At 39.3% G+C, this 19,351-nt stretch overlaps 9 protein-coding genes and 2 non-coding genes across 11 annotated transcripts; 3 read left to right on the top strand and 8 right to left on the bottom strand. All coding sequences in view use genetic code 12, as the record gives it.

The window, feature by feature from the left end:
• Positions 1-234: 234 nt before the first annotated feature.
• On the top strand, positions 235-954 carry PSN45_003213 (uncharacterized protein; the record flags this gene model as incomplete). The annotated part of the gene is made up of 1 exon (XM_006684484.1): positions 235-954. The coding sequence occupies one exon, from the start codon at positions 235-237 to the stop codon at positions 952-954; it is 720 nt and encodes a 239-aa protein (XP_006684547.1).
• A 121-nt stretch (positions 955-1,075) lies between these two features.
• Positions 1,076-1,324, bottom strand: PSN45_003214 (uncharacterized protein; the record flags this gene model as incomplete). Its single annotated transcript, XM_006684777.2, has 1 exon — positions 1,076-1,324. The coding sequence occupies one exon, from the start codon at positions 1,322-1,324 to the stop codon at positions 1,076-1,078; it is 249 nt and encodes an 82-aa protein (XP_006684840.1).
• Positions 1,325-2,393: 1,069 nt separating this feature from the next.
• On the bottom strand, positions 2,394-5,219 carry MTR10 (Nuclear import receptor; the record flags this gene model as incomplete). The annotated part of the gene is made up of 1 exon (XM_006684483.1): positions 2,394-5,219. One exon carries the CDS (start codon positions 5,217-5,219, stop codon positions 2,394-2,396), a length of 2,826 nt encoding a protein of 941 aa, XP_006684546.1.
• Positions 5,220-5,442: 223 nt separating this feature from the next.
• GUK1 (guanylate kinase) lies at positions 5,443-6,003 on the top strand (the record flags this gene model as incomplete). Its single annotated transcript, XM_066158033.1, has 1 exon — positions 5,443-6,003. One exon carries the CDS (start codon positions 5,443-5,445, stop codon positions 6,001-6,003), a length of 561 nt encoding a protein of 186 aa, XP_066014130.1.
• A 327-nt stretch (positions 6,004-6,330) lies between these two features.
• Positions 6,331-9,693, bottom strand: ADR1 (DNA-binding transcription factor adr1; the record flags this gene model as incomplete). Its single annotated transcript, XM_006684481.2, has 1 exon — positions 6,331-9,693. One exon carries the CDS (start codon positions 9,691-9,693, stop codon positions 6,331-6,333), a length of 3,363 nt encoding a protein of 1,120 aa, XP_006684544.2.
• A 1,247-nt stretch (positions 9,694-10,940) lies between these two features.
• On the top strand, positions 10,941-11,660 carry GRX3 (glutaredoxin; the record flags this gene model as incomplete). Its single annotated transcript, XM_006684775.2, has 1 exon — positions 10,941-11,660. The coding sequence occupies one exon, from the start codon at positions 10,941-10,943 to the stop codon at positions 11,658-11,660; it is 720 nt and encodes a 239-aa protein (XP_006684838.1).
• Positions 11,661-11,713: 53 nt separating this feature from the next.
• rad17 (RFC checkpoint protein Rad17) lies at positions 11,714-13,261 on the bottom strand (the record flags this gene model as incomplete). The annotated part of the gene is made up of 1 exon (XM_066158034.1): positions 11,714-13,261. One exon carries the CDS (start codon positions 13,259-13,261, stop codon positions 11,714-11,716), a length of 1,548 nt encoding a protein of 515 aa, XP_066014131.1.
• A 65-nt stretch (positions 13,262-13,326) lies between these two features.
• Positions 13,327-15,690, bottom strand: PSN45_003220 (uncharacterized protein; the record flags this gene model as incomplete). Its single annotated transcript, XM_066158035.1, has 1 exon — positions 13,327-15,690. One exon carries the CDS (start codon positions 15,688-15,690, stop codon positions 13,327-13,329), a length of 2,364 nt encoding a protein of 787 aa, XP_066014132.1.
• Positions 15,691-16,071: 381 nt separating this feature from the next.
• On the bottom strand, positions 16,072-16,142 carry PSN45_003221. Its single transcript has one exon. It is a non-coding gene; the product is annotated as a tRNA-Gly (tRNA).
• A 287-nt stretch (positions 16,143-16,429) lies between these two features.
• PSN45_003222 lies at positions 16,430-16,501 on the bottom strand. Its single transcript has one exon. It is a non-coding gene; the product is annotated as a tRNA-Asp (tRNA).
• Positions 16,502-17,461: 960 nt separating this feature from the next.
• Positions 17,462-18,925, bottom strand: MAL1 (maltose permease; the record flags this gene model as incomplete). The annotated part of the gene is made up of 1 exon (XM_006684773.2): positions 17,462-18,925. The coding sequence occupies one exon, from the start codon at positions 18,923-18,925 to the stop codon at positions 17,462-17,464; it is 1,464 nt and encodes a 487-aa protein (XP_006684836.2).
• Positions 18,926-19,351: the final 426 nt, after the last annotated feature.

The following is a 19,351-nucleotide window of genomic DNA, read 5'->3' on the forward strand; positions in this document are numbered from 1 at the left end:
TTTAGCCTAATCAAACAACCCAGGTTATATAGTAAAACATGGCCTAAAAATGTTGAAAAAATGCTTTTCGATTTGATGTATAATTGACCATAGGCTGTACGTCTTTATATTCTGTAAAGCATCAATTTTAAATTTTATGTTATGCACAACTTTGCTTTTGTTAGGCAGATTTTGCCAATTTTACTATAAATACTGTAACCTTTGTATTTTTTTTCCCTTATCTCTATAGTAAACATGGATACTATTGACAAACTTGAAACTATTTCTGGTTTACGAAAGAGGAAGTTTCGGTCTAAGATCCCAAAGTTTAAATTTCTTTCCAAGCTCTTTAACAAGAAGAAAGCTATTATCAAGGAATTGGAAAGCATCTTAAAAAGTATCAAGAAGATCAAGAAATTGAAGGCTGAGACCCCAGAGATTTCTACAAGAGGTCTATCAGAAAAGAAAGATGAAATTATAGAAAGTCTTTTAGTCAAGGTGTTTGTTGCTTTGAAGGACAGTGAATTGATAACCCCAATGCTAGAGTTCTCTCTCACTGACGAACAAGTAAGAGGAGGATTAGTCAAGACCACCGTTGACCTTTTGAAGGCAAATGTCATTCCATGGGAAGAAATATTCACAGCCTTAAAGGAAAGTGGATTAGCTGTTGAAGTTGTTCGATTCTTATTAACAGACCCTGAAACTATAGAAGGAGAAATTGACTTAATTCTCGAATTGATTCCCAGATTGATTGAAGAAAAAGTCATCAATCTCGAAGACTTGTTGAAGATTTTACCCCATACCTATACCACCACTACGAAAACTGGTACTACTACCACTGAAACCATCAGTTTTCCCTCTGGTGGGGATTCTGTCCTTGTTGAACTCCCTATCACAACATTGTTGACATTTTTCGCAACCAACCAAACTTTGGTCGTTCCCACACCAACACCTACAGTCAATGGATTTTTGTGAAGTCACAAATATCTTGGAACAAAACAAACCGGCCATTTATCTACAGGTCATACTTACATCAAAGGTATCATATTAGAAAACATACAACACTTAATAAATTAAGCACTAAAAACTAGTTGACTTACAAAGCCAACAAAGCACCAGCAGCTAAAGCAGCAGCACCAACAGCGTATTGCTTGTTGGCAGCACCCTCCCAAGTAGAAACGTTGGCAACGGTGGTGTTAGCGGCAGAAGAAGTAGCAGCTGGACAGTCAGTGACTTCGGTACCACAAGAAGTGATGGTGACCAAGGTAGATTCGAGGTCAGTTTCAGTGACAGTGGCAGCAGAAACAACGGCTGAGAATAACAAAGCGACAGTGGAGAATTGCATTTTAACGATAGACTAAGTTGGATTAATAAACAAAAGTTTGAATAGAGAAAAGAAAAAGGATTTTTACAATGTGGGAAAAATCGGGCTTTATATAAGCAAAACTTGGGAGGCAGTATTTGTGACGATCGGACATGTTGCCTTGCACAAAATAAACATAAAAAATAAATCGCCTCTAAGTGTGCAGACCACTGCCTAATGGGGATACTCGCTTGCACGTAGCCTACTGAAAGCGGTAGTGCGCTTCCCCTATTAAGTTGGTCTCGACCCACAGCCATGGTTCGATTATGTTTACGCACTAAAGCTCAGTTTTGTGTTCACTTTGTGTGTTGTTTTATCCCTCATTAGGAAAGTCATTACTCTCGTCCCCCGTTTTATAGCTCCCGGTTGTGACAATATGCAGTAGCCGGTAATATATGGCTGGGAATGTAATGAACAATTTTCTCGGGGGCCTCGAGTTGCTTTGTTGTGAAGGTCGACAATCATTGCTCGAATGGATATTATTTTGTGAAAAATTTCCTCCCTGCATTTTAGAGCCGCCTATCTCCAATTGTTCAGTCTAGTCGTTAACGAAATAGCCATTTACAATTAGAACAGTCAGTGAGTAAACCGGACGTTATTACAATTAGTTCAATTTCATCCCTCTATTATCTTTTGTTTCCGACTGGGACTAATTTTCGTATGTTTCAGAGGTGGAACTAGAGGTGATCTTCGAAAAAAATTTTCACGTCAAAAAGCCCACATGAAGGATTTCTTTTTTGTTTTTGCGAGAAGATGCCGCAATTGCAGATACCATACGTATGGTTGTAAAGATAACCGATGTATGTACAACGGTTTAATAGTGATCGTAAAGCACTCTATTTATCTCGGTCACTTACGTGCAATTATTCAGAAGATGGAATTTTGTAGTGAATTGCATAGATAGCTCTGCCAGCACGGTAGAACCGCCGCACGAGGAATGGTGCGCCGTCTCCGCTTTCTAAGAAGCGGAATTTTGTCAGGCTTTTTATATTTTCACTCTACTGTCTTTCTGTTTTTTTCTTCACAAGGAATTCCCCTATTACATTAAAAATTATATAATAGTTCTCTTGACGTTCTTTCTAGTATACCAGTCGATATAGTCCTTCAATGAGTTACGAATTCTCTTTTGGTCCTTGTTCTCTACAGCCACTTCCACAATACTGTTGAACTTGTTTAATTGCTTGACATCGTTGTTTGGTAGGCTGCTAAAGATATTCATTAACCAGTTTACCACTAAGTTGGGTGGCCCGAGAATGATGACTTTCAAGATCAACTCATTCATGTCATAGATGATCGTATCATTGTTGGTATTGTTGAACCGGAAGATCAAACTGTGAATTAGTTTGTATAGGATTTGCTCCCCTTTGGATTCCAATACACTCAGAACCTTGAACTTAATGAGGGCTTCATCTCTGATATCCACAAATGAAATAGGGAGATTCGAAGATCCAAAACTTATCAAGTCAATCAAGTAATGAACGATGGAAATCACGCTCTCAAAGTTTTCCAAAGAATCTATCAAAACCATCGAGCTCTCAATAGATGGATTCAATACCGCCGAATCATGTAAATCAAAGAATTGATTTGGATAGTACATAAGGAAGTCATCCAACATCCGGAAGAAGTCCTCGATAACATCGGGGATCCCACTGATGTTCTTTGCTGAGCTCAATGATGTGAAAAAGTAATTGGCTTGCTCAACACCAAATTTGCACACAGTGTTTATCAAATCAGGCTCAAACGCCTCCTCATCTCCAAAGACCTTCAAGATAGTTCCACTCACATAAAGATAGCACCCGAAATTATTCACCTTAAATCCTTCAATCAATAATGTGATAATGTCTTTCAAGTTATCCAACAAGTAGATATTGAAGGATTCCACTGACACTTTGATTAACTTCATGATTTTCTCGTTAATGGTTAAATTGTTTAAGTACTTGAACAAGTACTTGTTAACAATGGGAAGAACAACACCAACAAAGGCTCCCACAGTCTTGTTCTCATAAATCTCATAGTCTTTGACCTTTAGGATCTTGAATAAAGCTGCTAAAAGTTCGAATTTTTGTCCAATCAAATCAGCATTGTTGGATTCATATAATTCGTCAAGCTTATTCAAAATTGGCTGCAAGAACAACATGATAGTATCGTATAACTTTGGATCATTTTCTTTGAAGTTTCGTAAGATGTAGCCAATACCTTCGATCAATTCTATGTTGGATTCGAAATCGATCTTGCCATTGATTTCATTGTAAACAAGGTACAACTGCTCCAAGTAATTGATAAGTAATTTTGAACAGTCTTGACAGAAGTACATCAAAGCGTTGGTGGAAGAAATGAGAATAGATTTGTAGTCCTTAGGATTAAGTGACGATGCATTTTGTTTGTCGAATCCTTTGATAATGTAATTCAACTGGATTTCTAAAAATTCTGGGTTTGCGCTGGTCCATTCAGTGTATCTTCCTAACACCAATGTAGCACTATATCTGATCTTTGGATGCTCTGGTAAGTTGATCAAATAATTCATTATTTGGGGGAGAAGAATATTTTCGGTCTTGGGGATCTCTTTAGCCATAGATCTCATAGAGAACAAAGCACTTTCCAAATTCTGCCATTTCAAGTTAGACGAGTTGGAGAACGCTTTAATTCGTTCGAAAGGTATAGACAACGCCTTATGGGATCCAACTATCACAGTTGCATCCTTGAGAACATCACCCATTTCATATCTGAATTCTTTGAACTTATCTTCTTGTTCTTTATCTCCTCCAAAGTTGTCGTCATCTGGGTAAGTCAATTTAACCAATATGATTCTTATAAGTTCTTCATAGATGGGAACAAAAATAATTCTGCAGTTCTTGAATGTAGGTATAGTCAAAAGTTGTTTCAAAAGGTACCAGAAATAGAATGAGTAATGAATGATGTTCAAATCATGATCTTCCCTTAAGAAGCCCAATAAGATTTCAACCAAAGGCTTGAATTCATCAGGATTCTTGGCCACTAGCACATGCCAACTTTCACAACTTTCCACGTACAATTTGGCAAGAATTTCGAAATTTTCCTCATCAACTTTGATAAATTTGTTTAACTCAATCAACTTCATTAATAACGCCCTTATGAGGTCCAAGTTATCAATATCTCTTGTTTCTCTGATTATGACCACCAAACAATCAATGGATTTTTCAAAGTAATCTTCGTTACTTATGGAATTAAAAATGAGGTTGGTTAAAGAATTAATCTTCAAGAAGCTTTCAATAGGAGATTCCTTGATCCAGTTAACCAAACAATCCAAGATCAAAAGCTCATGTCCTTCAACAAAACTGTCAAAGAGTAAAAACACCTGTTCGATGTTGGATTCGTTCATGATCAGATTCGTTCTTTGTTCAAACTCTTCATCAGTCAAATAAGTCTTGTTAATGTCATTGATTTCTTCAGGTAAAATCTTCAAGAACTCAAACAAGTTATCCACAAGTTTATTGTTGACAAAAAACTCCACCAAGCTATTCAAAGGATTAGTCCAACTAAGATCTTGCAACATCAACTGGCATAAACAGATATTCAATTGGATCCTTATAAGCTTGTAAGAACTATTATTGTTGTACTTGACCAACAAGTTTAAGACCACATCTCGTAACTGTCCCAAGTTTTCTTCGTTGACTTGTTCAAGATCATAAGTCAACTTGTTCCTTAAAGTTTGCGTTAAGAATAGTTTGGTTTGAATGTCAGTATCATCGTTTCCCATTAAATACTCATTACAGACTTGCCAAGATTCTTTAGACTTCTGGAAGTTCTCGAGGAACTCCATCGCTTGACGTTTAAGTTCTCGGTCCGCATTGGAGTACATAGTACCCAACGCACTGACCACGTCCGATATTTCAAACATTTTGTATGCCTGCTAAACAAAATCTCAACTTACATAGTCGCAATTTCTTGCGCATCGTCAAAGTCGTGTGCACATCAGACGAACGGCCTCATTGAAAGCGTGTTGGATTTTAGCAGAAAAATAGTTGAGACGTAAACATACCAGTTTAGACCGAAAGCGAACCGAAAGGACGTTAAGCCTAAACATAACATCCTATAAACACTCCAGAATAATTCGAAAAATCATGAGCACTCCGGTTGTCATTTCTGGTCCAAGTGGAACTGGTAAAAGTACTTTAATAAAGAAGTTATTCGCCGAATTCCCTGACAAATTTGGATTTTCTATCAGTCATAGCACAAGAAAAGCAAGACCACAGGAAGCTGATGGAGTCGACTACCATTTTACCACTATTGAAAACTTCAAGGACTTGATTTCCAAGGACGAGTTTCTTGAATGGGCCCAGTTTTCTGGCAATTATTACGGAACCTCCAAGAAGGCTGTGGACCAAGTGGCTAAAGAGGGAAAGATTTGCTTATTGGACATCGATATGCAAGGAGTTAAGGCTATCAAGGAATCCAACTTAAAAGCCAAGTATTTGTTTGTGGCACCTCCATCCGTTGATGTGTTGAAACAAAGATTAGTGGGAAGAGGTACTGAAACTGAAGAGTCGATTCAAAAGCGGTTAGATGCTGCTACTCGTGAGTTAGAGTTCGCCGAGACCGGTATTCATGACAAGATCATTGTGAATCACGACTTGGACAAAGCCTACGAAGAATTCAAGTCGTTTATTTTGGAGTCCCAGTAAATGGAATGTGTGGTTGCGAGCGTATTTTCCTTCTGAATTGAACTAATTAAAATGGAGTCAAATTGGGTGCAAAAACCGCGTTTATGAGAATGACAGTGATTTTGTGAATACAAAGTGTTCACCTGTTAACCATATCCTATTAATGATAAAATCTACATAGAAAACCTACAAAATTCCAATTCCCTTCAGATAATTGTAAATTTTGAAAGACTTTATTTTAATCGAAAACCACTTTACCAGCGCATTTAAACTTATCAACTTCATAAATACGTATATTACATTTCCATAATACAATAAATACAATAAATAAGGACAAATAGTACCAGACTATTTGTGTTTGTTTTCGTAACTTATAAGGAACTTTCTAATTTGTGCAAGGTTAGCAGACAACTTTTCGAAGATGGCAAAGTTAAGTTTCTGAGTATGGATCTTAAGGAGGAGAATTTCTCCCATGTTAAGAATGTACAAGATACTTGAATAGCTAAGATCTTCTTGGAGGTCCAAGTGGTATACGGTAGTCAAACCAAAGCCCTTCTGGAGGTGCTGGAGGAGTTCTAGCATCTCTTTGAACTTGGATGTCAAAACTAACTTGTAGTTCGATAATGGGTATTTCAAATATTTGAGTAGGAGAACCGCACTTAACGAGCAAAGATGAAAAATAGATTGAGCAAGAATCAAGTTCATGTCATTAACCATTACCTCATCGGTGAAATGGACTCCCAAAAGATTCTCAAAGCTGGTTTCGTCAAGATCTTCATCCATGAAATCTCGATCTTTTGCCTTGTTGGGTGATGTGATGGACTTTTCACATTTAGTCAATAAGAACTTTAAAGAAACTAATGAATAGTCCAATATTTTATCAACTTTGGAGAATTCATTCAATTTAACTGAATTGAGTAAGTTCTCAAATTGCTTTATAAGCTCATTATGGTTCTTTAACCAACTTTGTTGTTTCAAAAGCTTGAAGTCCAAAATAGATGAGATCTTGATGAAGTTCGTGAGAACAGAGTAGTCCTGTATCTGTGGACTACATGGACTGTCCTTGAGAAACACCGTCAAGTTATTCAAAATGTTAACAGTGTTCAAGTTCGAATTGAATTGGTTAATTTCGAAAATACCATGAACCAATGTCACAAACCCATAGTTCGACAAGTCATTCATTATACTCAAGTTCTTGTTGTTGCTGAAGTTCAATAAATTAGAGTTCTTAGAAATCTTTAACAACAAATCCTTGAAGTATAATACTGGCTGCTTCTCTTCAGAGTCAATGGCCAAGTTGAGATGTCCCGTTTCTTTGAAATGTTGGTAGTTCTTACAATTCCAGCAAGCTTCGTCTAATTTGTTAGGCAATTCAGTGTTGTTTAAGTCATTGATACTTAACGTCAATGGGATGTTATAGTAAATCAACAAAAAGTTGGTCAATCTATAGATCATGAAAATGATTCTCGATTGGGACTGTAAACTGATACCATTGTTGAAAAGAAGTTCTTCATTCATGACACTGTTATCAAATAAAGAGTCCAGTTTACCTGACTTAGACACATTCAAGTTTTCCTCTTCTTGTGGATTGATACTAAAATAAACCTTGTGTTTCTTATTCACATTCTCCTTAATACTTGTTTTCACCAAAGAGTTCAATGCATTGAGTTGTCTGATGACGATAAACACGTTGTTCTCGTTATCACTGAACAAGCCGTAAATGACAGACAACGTTAATGATTGAATCAACCATAAAGGATTGTTATTCTTTGTCTCCTGCTTCGTTTTACGAGTTTCCAAATAGATGTGGATAGTTCGTCTCGAAGCCTCATACAAATGCTCCGAATCACTCTTACTATTGGACAACAATGCACCAATTGTAGCAGTCAACAAAGGCAAACAAGCTCTTGAGCTTTCATTAGAGTAATCTTCATTGGAAGTCATCATCATGATTTCATATTCATTAAGCTTGGATGGGTGAATGAATGGAAAGTGCAACAAAAATGTGTTAATAAAGAATTCAAGGTAAAATTCCAACTTTTCATTACTAGGTATTATGGGGTTCAGAATTCCATTGATGGGATACTTGCTCAAGGATTTGTTGATCATGTTCCGCAAGTTTGCAGTATACATTCTATTCTTTGCATAGGATGTCAACTTCAAATTGTTGAAGTTAGTTGTATTCTCAATGTTCAATAACTGGGATTGGTTCAAGTAGTTATTAGGTGAGTTGTAACTTGGAGAATCGATATTGGAGGATGTGATTGAAGGGTTGTCACCATAAAAGGAGTAACCATTGGGCATGAACTTTGAACTGACATCGATTTCGTTGGTCAAGTCACCAATATCATGTATGAAGTTCAAATCAAATTGGTCTACTGAAGGAGGTTTCAGGTTCTGCTTGCCACTGTTTGGTTGACGCTGAGAATGACCATGGAAAGCCATTTGGGAATGAGATCTAGAGTTGGGGTTGGAGTTAGAATTAGAATTTGAAGAAGAATTCAAATGGTCCTCCTCGAATTCCTGTTTTATGGGCGTCAACATGGTGTTCAATTTGAACTCGCTATTGAAATTCGTGGTCATCATCAGCTCGGGAATATCATAGAAAGAATACCCATAAATCTCTTTATCATCATCGTCTCCATTCCTAGTACTATTGCCCAGCTCTAAATTTCCATTAGAAATACCGTGCTTGCCAAAATCATTTTGCATTGTTACTGTTGGCATCATATAGTGCATGTTATTAAGATCGAACTTTTTGTCCTTTAGCTCGGAGCTATTCATACCAGGGATCGATGATAAGCTATTAAGCCACGACAGTTCGTCATAGTTCTGAGAAGGAGCCAATTGTGGGGTGGAAAACTCAACATTCTCGGCCCCCGTATACAATTCGTTAAATTCAGGAACATTAGCAGCATAATTCTGACCTGACTGAGCAGAAAAGGACGCCCCACGGCCCCGGAAAAATAGATGTTTCAGTAAATCCGAGTTCTTTCTTGACTTCTTGAAAACATGGTTCTGCCCCGGAGGACTGACAATTTTACTAGAAGAAGTATTGGGGGCAGACGAGAGGGACTGAGACCTTGAATGGCTATGGGTCATTTGTTGCATCTGCTGAAGCTGGCTGTGGATCGGATCTGATCCGAAGAGGTTGAGATTGAAGTTGATATCGTGGTCTCCATGGTCATCGCTTGACTTGTCAAGTTTGTCAGGTGTAGGCATGGAGTCTGATTTTGTGGGGGAGGTGGGACCATCGATATCGCCAGCTTTCTTAACACTTTTGCGGCGTAAACGGGTGATTGCATCGGCACAACCAGCGTGAAGCTTCTGGGCATGTCTGAGTAACAAGTCTCTTCTGGAGAATTTCCGCTGACACACTCCACACGTAAAAGGCTTCTCTTTTGTGTGGGACCGCTCGTGCCGCCTAAGGTGCTCAAGTCTGGCAAATGCCCTGGTACATATTTGGCACACAAAGAGCCTTGGCTTACCACTTGGAGTGGTTCCGTAGGCAGTGAGTTCGAGAGGGATTTTTTTCTTGGAGTTGCCGTCGACCTGAGGACTGTCATCTGCGGAGGACGAAATAGACAGATTGCGAGACAGCCTTTTGGTAACGTGGGAGGGCGATGCCAGAGGCTTGGACGCTGTTCCAGGAGCACTTATGTCGCTACTGTTACTGAACAGTGACGTGACGTTGGCAAAGTTGGGTTCCATGTTTTTGTAATTCAAAGAAATCATTAACCAACACAATTTTTTCTGTCTTTTAATTTCTCAAAAACTTTTTGCGGGAGCAAAGGAAATGTCGCAGTATCTAAAAACTCCGACAATCTGGGGGCTGGTATTAATATTTCACCGGATATGCCTGGAGGTAAAAAGAATACTAGCAGTGGGCAAATGTAAAAATCAGTATGATTGATTCGATGGGATTTTTAGAAGCGGATTGTAGTATCTAGGAATTATCGGTATTTATAACCTTTTTAAGGATTCACAGGAGCCTTGCAATTTGGCCCAATAGAGATGCTGCAACAGACAATTCACCAAACCTTGCAAATGCAAAGGACAAATGTCGCGGGCCAATAGCCATGGGTAATTGAGCGCATAACCGTCTACAGTCAGTCACCCACGCAACCCGATTGTAACAATGAGCAAAGGCATAATCGGGTTGAGGAAATCCTGACGCCTGCCAACAAATGTATACGACATTACCCTGAACTCAAAATCACCCCTTTTGATACGGGAGCCAACTAGTGGCTGACCAGTGTAAATAGCAACAGTCCAAAAATCTGGGGAACCTAAAGCAGGCGCGACATTTTTGCTGGTGTGAAACGCCAGATGACTGAAAAGTGGGGTAAGTTACACAAACCCGCTTTTGCGTTTGCCTATCGCTCAACAAACTGTAAACACTTGAACGGCTAGAAACACCAGAAATGACCTTGTTTTATGAACAAGATACGTGTTTGAAGTTGTTTATTCAACTTTTGGAGAAATGGCAGGTTTCGGGGAAGTTCAAGCATTTTCCAGGCGTTTTTTCACACTCGAACTAAACAATAAGATATGTGGGCGTTTCTATTGATCCCAGCGGACAATGTATCTGCCACGCCGGAACGGCATCAAAGTCGGCCAGATTAATATCGGTGTAAATAGTTTTACTCCGGATATGTGTATACCTGCGGTCCGCCACACGACGGGCCACATCACATGCAATAAGTCACGTGCGAGCACACAACAAGTACGGTTCAGGGACTATGGCCAGTACTTGGCTAGATGTGGTTTTGGTAACACCAAGAAAGGCACTAGGAGGCCAGGAATATAGTCTCATGAAATTTGCGGTGGTTGTAGTTGCAACTCTTCCTATTTGCTTCCCAGTGCTTCCCGCAATGGCACAATTTTCGCGCGCCCATTGCAAGCCATTTCAACGCATCTTGGAATCTTTCGAACCTCACGCTTACTAACGCACACAAATGCCGGTAACAGAAATAAACTCTGAAGACCAGTTCACGACCTTGTCGAAGACGAAGGACACGTTGATATCGCTTTATTTCCACACGGAATGGGCCGAGCCTTGTAAGACCATGAACTCCATCTACAGCACTTTATCTGATACGCCAGACAACAAAGAGGTGTTATTCTTATCGATTAATGCCGATAACCAAAGCGATATTTCCGACTTATTCGACGTTTCTGCTGTTCCTTATTTCATCTTGATCAAGGACTCCACCATTTTAAAGGAGTTGAGTGGGGCGGATCCCAAAGAATTCATAGGGACCTTGAACGAGCTAAGGGGCACCACTAGTACCGCCGCCACCACCGCCTCTCCCACCCAACCAGCTTTGGAAGAGGCTCCAAAGTCTCAAGAAGATGAGTCTCCTGAGGCTTTGAACGCCAGATTGGAGAAGTTAACCAAGGCTGCTCCAGTAATGTTGTTTATGAAGGGGTCTCCATCGCTGCCACAGTGCGGCTTTTCGAGACAATTGGTGGCTATTTTGAGAGAACATGAAGTCAGATTCGGGTTCTTTGACATTTTGAAAGACGACTCGGTGAGACAAGGTTTGAAGGCATTTAGCGACTGGCCAACATTCCCTCAACTTTATGTTGGAGGCGAATTCCAAGGAGGATTGGATATCATCAAAGAAAGTATTGAAGATGATCCAGATTTCTTCAAGCACGCTATAGAAGCTTAATGTCCGTCGTTGTGTATATTTGTATTGACCTGGTATTTACAGTTATTTATCAATTATAAAAAGTCCGATTCATCCAGGAATTCGTAATCGGACTCAAATGGTAATGGTTTTTTCTTATCATCCTCTGAGTCTTCTATTGGATCGCTAAGATCGTTTTCGCTATCGTAGTCCTTTGTCATACGACCCGGGTTCTGGAATACTCCCAACGACGGGGTCGGGGAGTCTTCTTCTTCATACAAATCATCATCTATAGGAACGTTGATTTTACCTCCTATACGACCATAGTTTTGGTGGAAGCGCTTGCTGAGTATCAACGGCACATAAAACCCGTCTATTAAGTTGATGTTGTCGAAGCTCGTCTTGAAATCGTCCCCTTTGACAAAATGAATGGCCTTGGACACCTTATTGAACTGTTGAATCATGTTGAAATTCTTTGAGAACACAATCTTGTTATATGACGACAGAGACACGTTTTCACACATAGCAAGCCCTACACGAGTACCTCGGATCATCAGATCTTTTCCTTCCTCCAACTCATATATAGACTCACTTAGACTCAAATTATCTGCAATGAAACTTACACTCCGTAGATCGTCTTCGGCAACAAAATTGCTATAGTTCTCTAATATTGATAGGTGCAACAACTGAAGATTGTCATAGTTAGTGAGAACATCATCTATGGTCTTGGAATTGGATTCGTCAGAATCAAGATCTTTGAATTTGCTTGAAGAGTATATAACTTTTCCAATCGCGTGGAATAAGTTTATGGTGGTGTTTCTGTTATAGTTCAAAGGGTCGTTCAAATCCACTCCTCGGATGTAATATCGTGACCACAATTCCAAATTGTTTATCCTTGATCGTACGTCTCCCACGTCGTTGTCTTGAAGGAACTTGTTCAACGCCAATTTGGGAATGCGTTTGAATATAGATGACTCTCGGTTTGTGATTCTAGTGATGGTACTGTTCATAAACCTCTTGGCAATTCCGTTGAACTTTACCGATTCCACCCGTAGGTCTTTAAGAAGGTCTTTACCCAAAAGGGTGGTGGCATTCAAATTGTTTTCAATGTTGAAGAAATCATGAATTGACACATGGAAATTTCGTTCGATTTCTGTCAAACAGAGCACCAACGGAGGTAAACTCTGGTCTAAGTGGACCCATTCATTCAAAGATTTCCGGAATTGGGTGAGAGTATCTCGGTGGAAAATGTTGGGGAGTTCTTCAATAATTACAAACTTCATATTTTTCCCAATTAAATACTTGCAGTCATTTAAGAACTCACCAAACTTCATATCCAGTGAATATTCCACGTAGCCCCCAACTAGTTCTTTGGCCAATATTTTGGCACTCGTAGACTTGGAGCTTCCTGAGGGACCCACAATAACTAACATTTTGATGGTTTTGATGCTTATCATATCTTGCATCAATTGTCGAAGCTGCTTCAATTTCGTGGGGTTTATACAAATTTCTCCCAGATTTTGAGGTGAGTACTTGTCAATCCAAGGTACATTTTCTAAAGTAGTAGGATTCTTGGCTTCATAGAATTCAAACGATTCATCATCAATTTCTTCTGGATCTGAATCAGGGATGCTTCTCTTCATATCATGTTAAGGTTTAGGTTTTTCGCACAGTAGAAAATTCATTGATTACAAAACAATACATATGGTTAAACAGACGTACCTGGACCATGAATAAACGTGAACAAAGGTGGAAGCCTCGAGTCGGGGTTGGGAACAGAAGCAACTGCCATAGAAGGTACGCTGCTGGGGGAATAGGAAATATAACTGGTATCTGGATTAGAGTTGGGGTTTGGGTTCGTTAGGCTTTCTCTTTTCTTTCGTTTCATCTGTTTGAGGAAGAACGGATCATTAGGATAGTTATTCTTTATATCACTTGTGTACCTGTCAGCCACATCATTAGAGAATTCTGGTAAGTTGTACCACAATTCCTTGAACTTACAAGATGGGAAATCATTATTGACGGTCTCCACTATGAAGTTCTCTTGCATCCTAAGATCCAAATTGTTTTCATTCAATCCAGTAACAACATAGTCATCAACTGGTGTGTGTTCTTTAGGTTTGCGTTCTCTCTCTTTCCGTTTGGTCTTTCCTGCGAGGAAGAAAGTGTCCATCTTAATATGCCCATCGATACTAAGAATCTCATCGTATTTAAATTCCTTAATTTCTTCCATATCAGGGTATATCAGAACCCTAAGGGTTTCCTTATTCACATTGTTTGTGTTGACGAACCCACAAGTATAGTGATTTCCCACCTTAAACTGAGTAAGGTTTCTGGTCTTCAAATCACTGGGTATTATTTTGTGCCCATCATTATACTTCTGATAGTGATACTTGCAAATGAACTCATTTTTGGCAAAATCAAAGCTTGCTCCATCTTTTAGTGAACATGTAGCGTGATATGATCTATAGCACTTACCATAACTGCATTGAAAGCAGGCTCCGACCCCTTTCTGACTACAAGTCAAGCATTTCAAACTTTTTTGTGCTTTTGAAATATTGGTCAAGCCCACAATTTTATCGTTCTGGTTCTCCAATTCTTTAGGAAACACCAAACTGCAAATCCTATGCACTTTGTAGCCTTTAAAATCGGTTTGAAGAAGCTCGAATTGATACTTTTCAAGCAATTGCTTTGGCAAGTTATTAGGACACAAATAGCACTCCTTCGTTTCATGAGGCAGATTAGAACTTGTAGCTTTCTTTGATTTTGGCATTTTAGGCTCAACCTTTGGCTTTTTATTGCTGGCTTCTGGTGTAGTTTCAGTGTTTGGCTTTCTCTTCAATTTCTGCTGCTTTAGTTGTGATTCAAGTTTCAGGCTCAGGGCCACCTGTTTATCAATATCCTCATGTTCATCATCTTCATCTCCATCATCACTAGTGAGGTCTGGCATTTCGTAAGGTATACCCTTAAACTTACAGTATAACTGCTTGACATTGATGCCCACCGAATCCAGAATACACTCACATTTCTTTGTGTCTTCTCCATAGGGAAACCAATCATCTAGCGCAAAGTTAACAGACTCGGCCAAGTTATAGCCATAGTTAAAGCCTGCGTGGTAACCAAAGGGATAGGTAATAATGAACTCTTTCTCATTATGGACAATCTTATTACACTTTATGCCATACTTTTCAAGAAACTGGGGTGACACCAAAAATGTCTTATGTCTCAAAAACTCGGGGCAGTTCCGGTACTCGTCACTGAAGGTCTCTTTCATCAAGTCGAAAAATCTTCCAGACTCTTCTTGTGGAATTGAATACCACTGCTTAGGAGCCCCAAAGTGTAAGTAGTTAATAGAATATAAGTCTTGATCTTCCAAATGCCATGCAAATGTGGCTTTCCATAATCCAGCATATAAGTAGGCATCATTAACTCCTGGTAACTTTTCTTCCATCATATCTAGAAGATTGGGAAGACGAGCGACATTCCATGATTTGACCAGATTACTGAAGACTGATCCCAAACAGTCTGCTCCGTACATGGGTTCTGCATAAGTCAAGGACTTCCAATAAGTATTTTCAAGCTGTTCACACCGCTCAGTGGTGAATTCTGAAGTGTCGATATTATAATCTGTGTGTGAGGGAGTTCTTTTGTGGGGTCTTAGATTCATCTTATTTGGAGATTCTTTTCTTGTCTTACCTTTCGGAGCTGGTGGTTGATGGTTGGACTTTTCTGATAAATCTTTCCACTGAAAAATGTTATATGTCCTTGCTCTTTCGATATTCTGTTGGTTATATACTCCATTACCGGACATGTTGATATGCTGTATGATAGGGTTCTTGATTTTGATTGTATCTAGATTTTTCTTCGAATAGCTACCGGAAGTCGATTTGACCCATTCGAAAGGTGGTATCACTTTCACAATTCCCGATTGCATTCCATATTTGTTTATTGCTTTATTGAACTTATAAAAGTCCTTGAACTGAGCAAAAGTAGGTTTGAATACAGGGACTCCGCCTGAATAGTGGTCAGGCTCAATCACTAGCTCGGGATCTCCACAGTATATGTGTTCCATTGTTAGTGGAAGAAAACGATTAGGGTGGTATTAACAAGTTGAAAGAGAAATAAGTGTGTGCTGGTTTATTCGAAATGGGTTTGACTTTTGTGTATCGGCCCATTGTCGCACTCGATTGCAAAATTCTGGATAAGCGACAAGAATGGGAACAGCAAGTTAAAGATAAGACAAACTTGCAATGCTAATGAGAGAGGTATCAGAAGTGTCTATTTCACATTCTTGTCAACATATGGATTAGTTAAAACATCAACAGCGGCCAAGGCCCCCAAAAATGACATTTAAAATCAAATTTATAATGGTGAGAAATTCCTCTTGGCTTAACTCGACGTTCAGAAAAGCCATAAAAGCAGCTCTAAAACCCTACAGGCAGCAAAAAGAAAATGCGCAACCCCGGAATCGAACCGGGGGCCCAACGATGGCAACGTTGGATTTTACCACTAAACCAGTTGCGCTAGTTAAATTTCTACTCGCAAAGCATCCTCTACCTGCACATAACATTTGTTGCGCGCGAGTGATTCCACTAAACCAATTCCACTTATCTTGCTTATTATTCTGTGTGGTTCATGTTAAGGTGAAGTTCAGTTATCCAGTATGATATGTTTAAGACAGTGTATGTATGAGTCTATTTTTGTACCTATCACTGAAAAATTTCCCTAATGAGATCTGTTATAGAGTCAAAAACTTCACGTTGAAAAGACATTCAAGGTATCAAACTCTTCAAGGGTAAAAAAAAGTAAAGCTCCGCGACGGGGAATTGAACCCCGGTCCCCCGCGCGACAAGCGGGGATTCTAGCCACTAAACTATCACGGACACGCTTTTAAATAAAAAACTGTATGATTCAAATATCCTAACCTCCAACATTTTACATAGTAAACACTGGCTATAAACGATTATTATCCCTAAAAACAGGAGAGCAGATGTTTTTGCAATTTTTATTTTGCGTACATCTTATTTCCAACTAAAGAAGACTTTACAAGGCTCACATGTCGGTAGACGAGTGGTGGTCTCTAGACTTCAGCACCCCCCTTCTGGGTTGTGTGCTCTGCAAGTCAAAAATCTGGGGTACAGGGAGTGTTCCACGCCTGCACCTGTCAGGTCACATATTCATGAACAAGTGGGGCAAGTCCTGAAACCGAGAGGTGTTTCTTGTTTCTACTGCGGAATGATGCGTGAGCTAATTGTCGCTTTGATTCTAGGGATATTTGCGATGGCTCCAATTCTTGAAGGCATTTGGGATTTAATTTTTCTACAGAGTAGTCTTTCATGGCTAAAGGTTTTGTCTAGTAGAAGCACACAAATGAGTATGACTTCTGGCCTGTTTTTCATATTCGGATGCAAATGGACTAGGTCATACTCTCGTACTTATGTTGCTCTAGATTGCTTGAATACCCTAGAAATTGACGTACTTTGGCTCCGATCCATGTTTTTCTCCTCAGGAAGGGCTGGGCCACGATATAGGAAACTGCAAAGACAAGTATCCTCCTGTAATCTTGGAAAATACGGATGATTTTACTGATGGTTCACAGTTTGTTAGAATCGTGTGATCTTGGTAAACATATGTGGTATTGAACTTCAACAGCCCCTTCAAGTTTGAAGACCTTTTTGTGGGTGCGTTTTCAGCTCTCAGACTGATTTTTAGTCTTCCGGACTCGGAATAACTCCTTGGGAAGGTAGAGTAAAATAGTATGGGCTTGAATTCAGTATACTTACAGAGTTATATTCATACCACTTGTCGATTATTAGACATATACAATTTAAAAGATAAGCGAACTAAACGGTAGGGCCTGCCCCTTCTGTAGCTATGACGATATGTTTAACACCATCCTTACCCATTTCCCCAATAAGTTGGTCTGCATTGAACACATCAACTTCGGTGGTCTTAAACTTTCTTGCTGGAACTCCTTCATTGAACAACAAGTCCAACTCAGCAAAAGTTTTACCCTTGGTTTCTGGTAAATCAAACCAGCACCAAATTGCAGATGCAATACAGAATCCAGCCCAGAAGAATCCGGTCTTTGCTCCCCAGTTCCAAGCGGTTGGATTTAACATATAAGGAGTGATGACAGCCACAATAATACCAGCAATATTATACAGGTTTCTCGAGATAATAATGGACTTGGTTCTTAATTTGGTAGAGGGTATTTCAGCCACCAAACAATAGCAAATAGGGCCAATAGTAAGATCATACACAAAAGTATAGATCAAAAGTAACGATCCAATACCCCAAGAGGCATTTGCGTTACTAGAACAACCTAACCCACCAACAATTAACAAAATTACAGCATTTACGATCAAGCCTCCAAAATAAGAGTCAAATCTTCCCAGCTTTTGTGATACAAACCATGATCCGAAAGTACCAATAATACCCAAGCAATATTGAATGATAGAGAAGGTAAAAGCCATAGAAGTTGAAAGACCTGCTTGTTCATAAAAGTAAGTTGAATATCCCATTAAGGCCGAACCAGTAATATTTTGAACGACCCAAGTAATGGCTCCTATTCTGGTTCTTCTTAAATCTTTTCCTTTGAAACAATCAATGAAAGAAGATTCCGAATTGGTTTTCAATCTTTCTTCAGTGATGGTCAACTGCATTTTGTTGATCATGGCATCTGTCAACATCTGTTTATTGGTCACATACTTGTTTTCAGATAACAACCGGCCAATTGAAACCCTGGCCTCGTGAAATTTTCCCTTTCTAACAAGCCACCAGGGAGACTCAGGAGCTAAAAAGATTCCAAGCATGATGGGAAGAGGCCAAACCCACTGAACCCCGAAAGGTATTCTGTAGGCCATATTTGTATCATTTTCAACCAAAGCTTTCAAAACTCCTGAACTGATCAATTGACCAAACACCCAACAAACATTGACATAAGTTGTCAAATAAATTCTCAACACAGTAGGACACACTTCAGAAGCATAAGAAACCGTCAACGTCTGGAAAGCACCCCAAGGAATACCAAGTAACAATTCACCAGCAATTAACATTCCTACATTTTGAGCAAAGAAGACGATGAAAATAAACCCAGTAGTAAACATCAAAGCAATGATCAAAGTCCATCTGTAACCAATCCTGTCAGCTACAACCCCAGCCACTGCTAATCCCAAAATTTCACCAACATTAACACACATGGACAAAGTAGTCTGGATGTTACTAGGAATCTGGTGTGCCCCATCTGGGTCGTTAGGGTCGACTGCCTTCCCATATCTCTTTTGGAAAGCAGGCATCGCGTACATACTGTTCAATAAATTTGTGTCATACCCTTCCATAACCAAAGCAGTTGATAAAACAATAGACCACATTGCTGCCTTGGGGAATGTTCTCTACCCTTCACCCAAGGGCATGATTTTATCCTTTTTATCATTATGTTTTACATCTTCACTGATATCAATGAACTTTGCAAGAAAATCGTCGACCTCAGCATCTAAAGACATTGAAGCCTTATCCAACTTTTCCCCCACATCGATAACTTCTTTTGGGTTTCTAACGTCTTCAACAAATTGTGACATTATGATTGAACCAAACTAATTGAATCCAATACAATGGAATCCACCTGTCTATTTATGCATTTTTGGCAAGAAGAAATTCCGTGACGATCAACCTAAGAAAAGTTATGAATATGGTGTCCACACACTCATCTCATGCATTACCCCAATTATTTT

The sequence above is a fragment of the Yamadazyma tenuis genome, chromosome 4 (assembly GCF_029203305.1).
Source record: "Yamadazyma tenuis chromosome 4, complete sequence".
Classification (NCBI taxonomy): domain Eukaryota; kingdom Fungi; phylum Ascomycota; class Pichiomycetes; order Serinales; family Debaryomycetaceae; genus Yamadazyma; species Yamadazyma tenuis.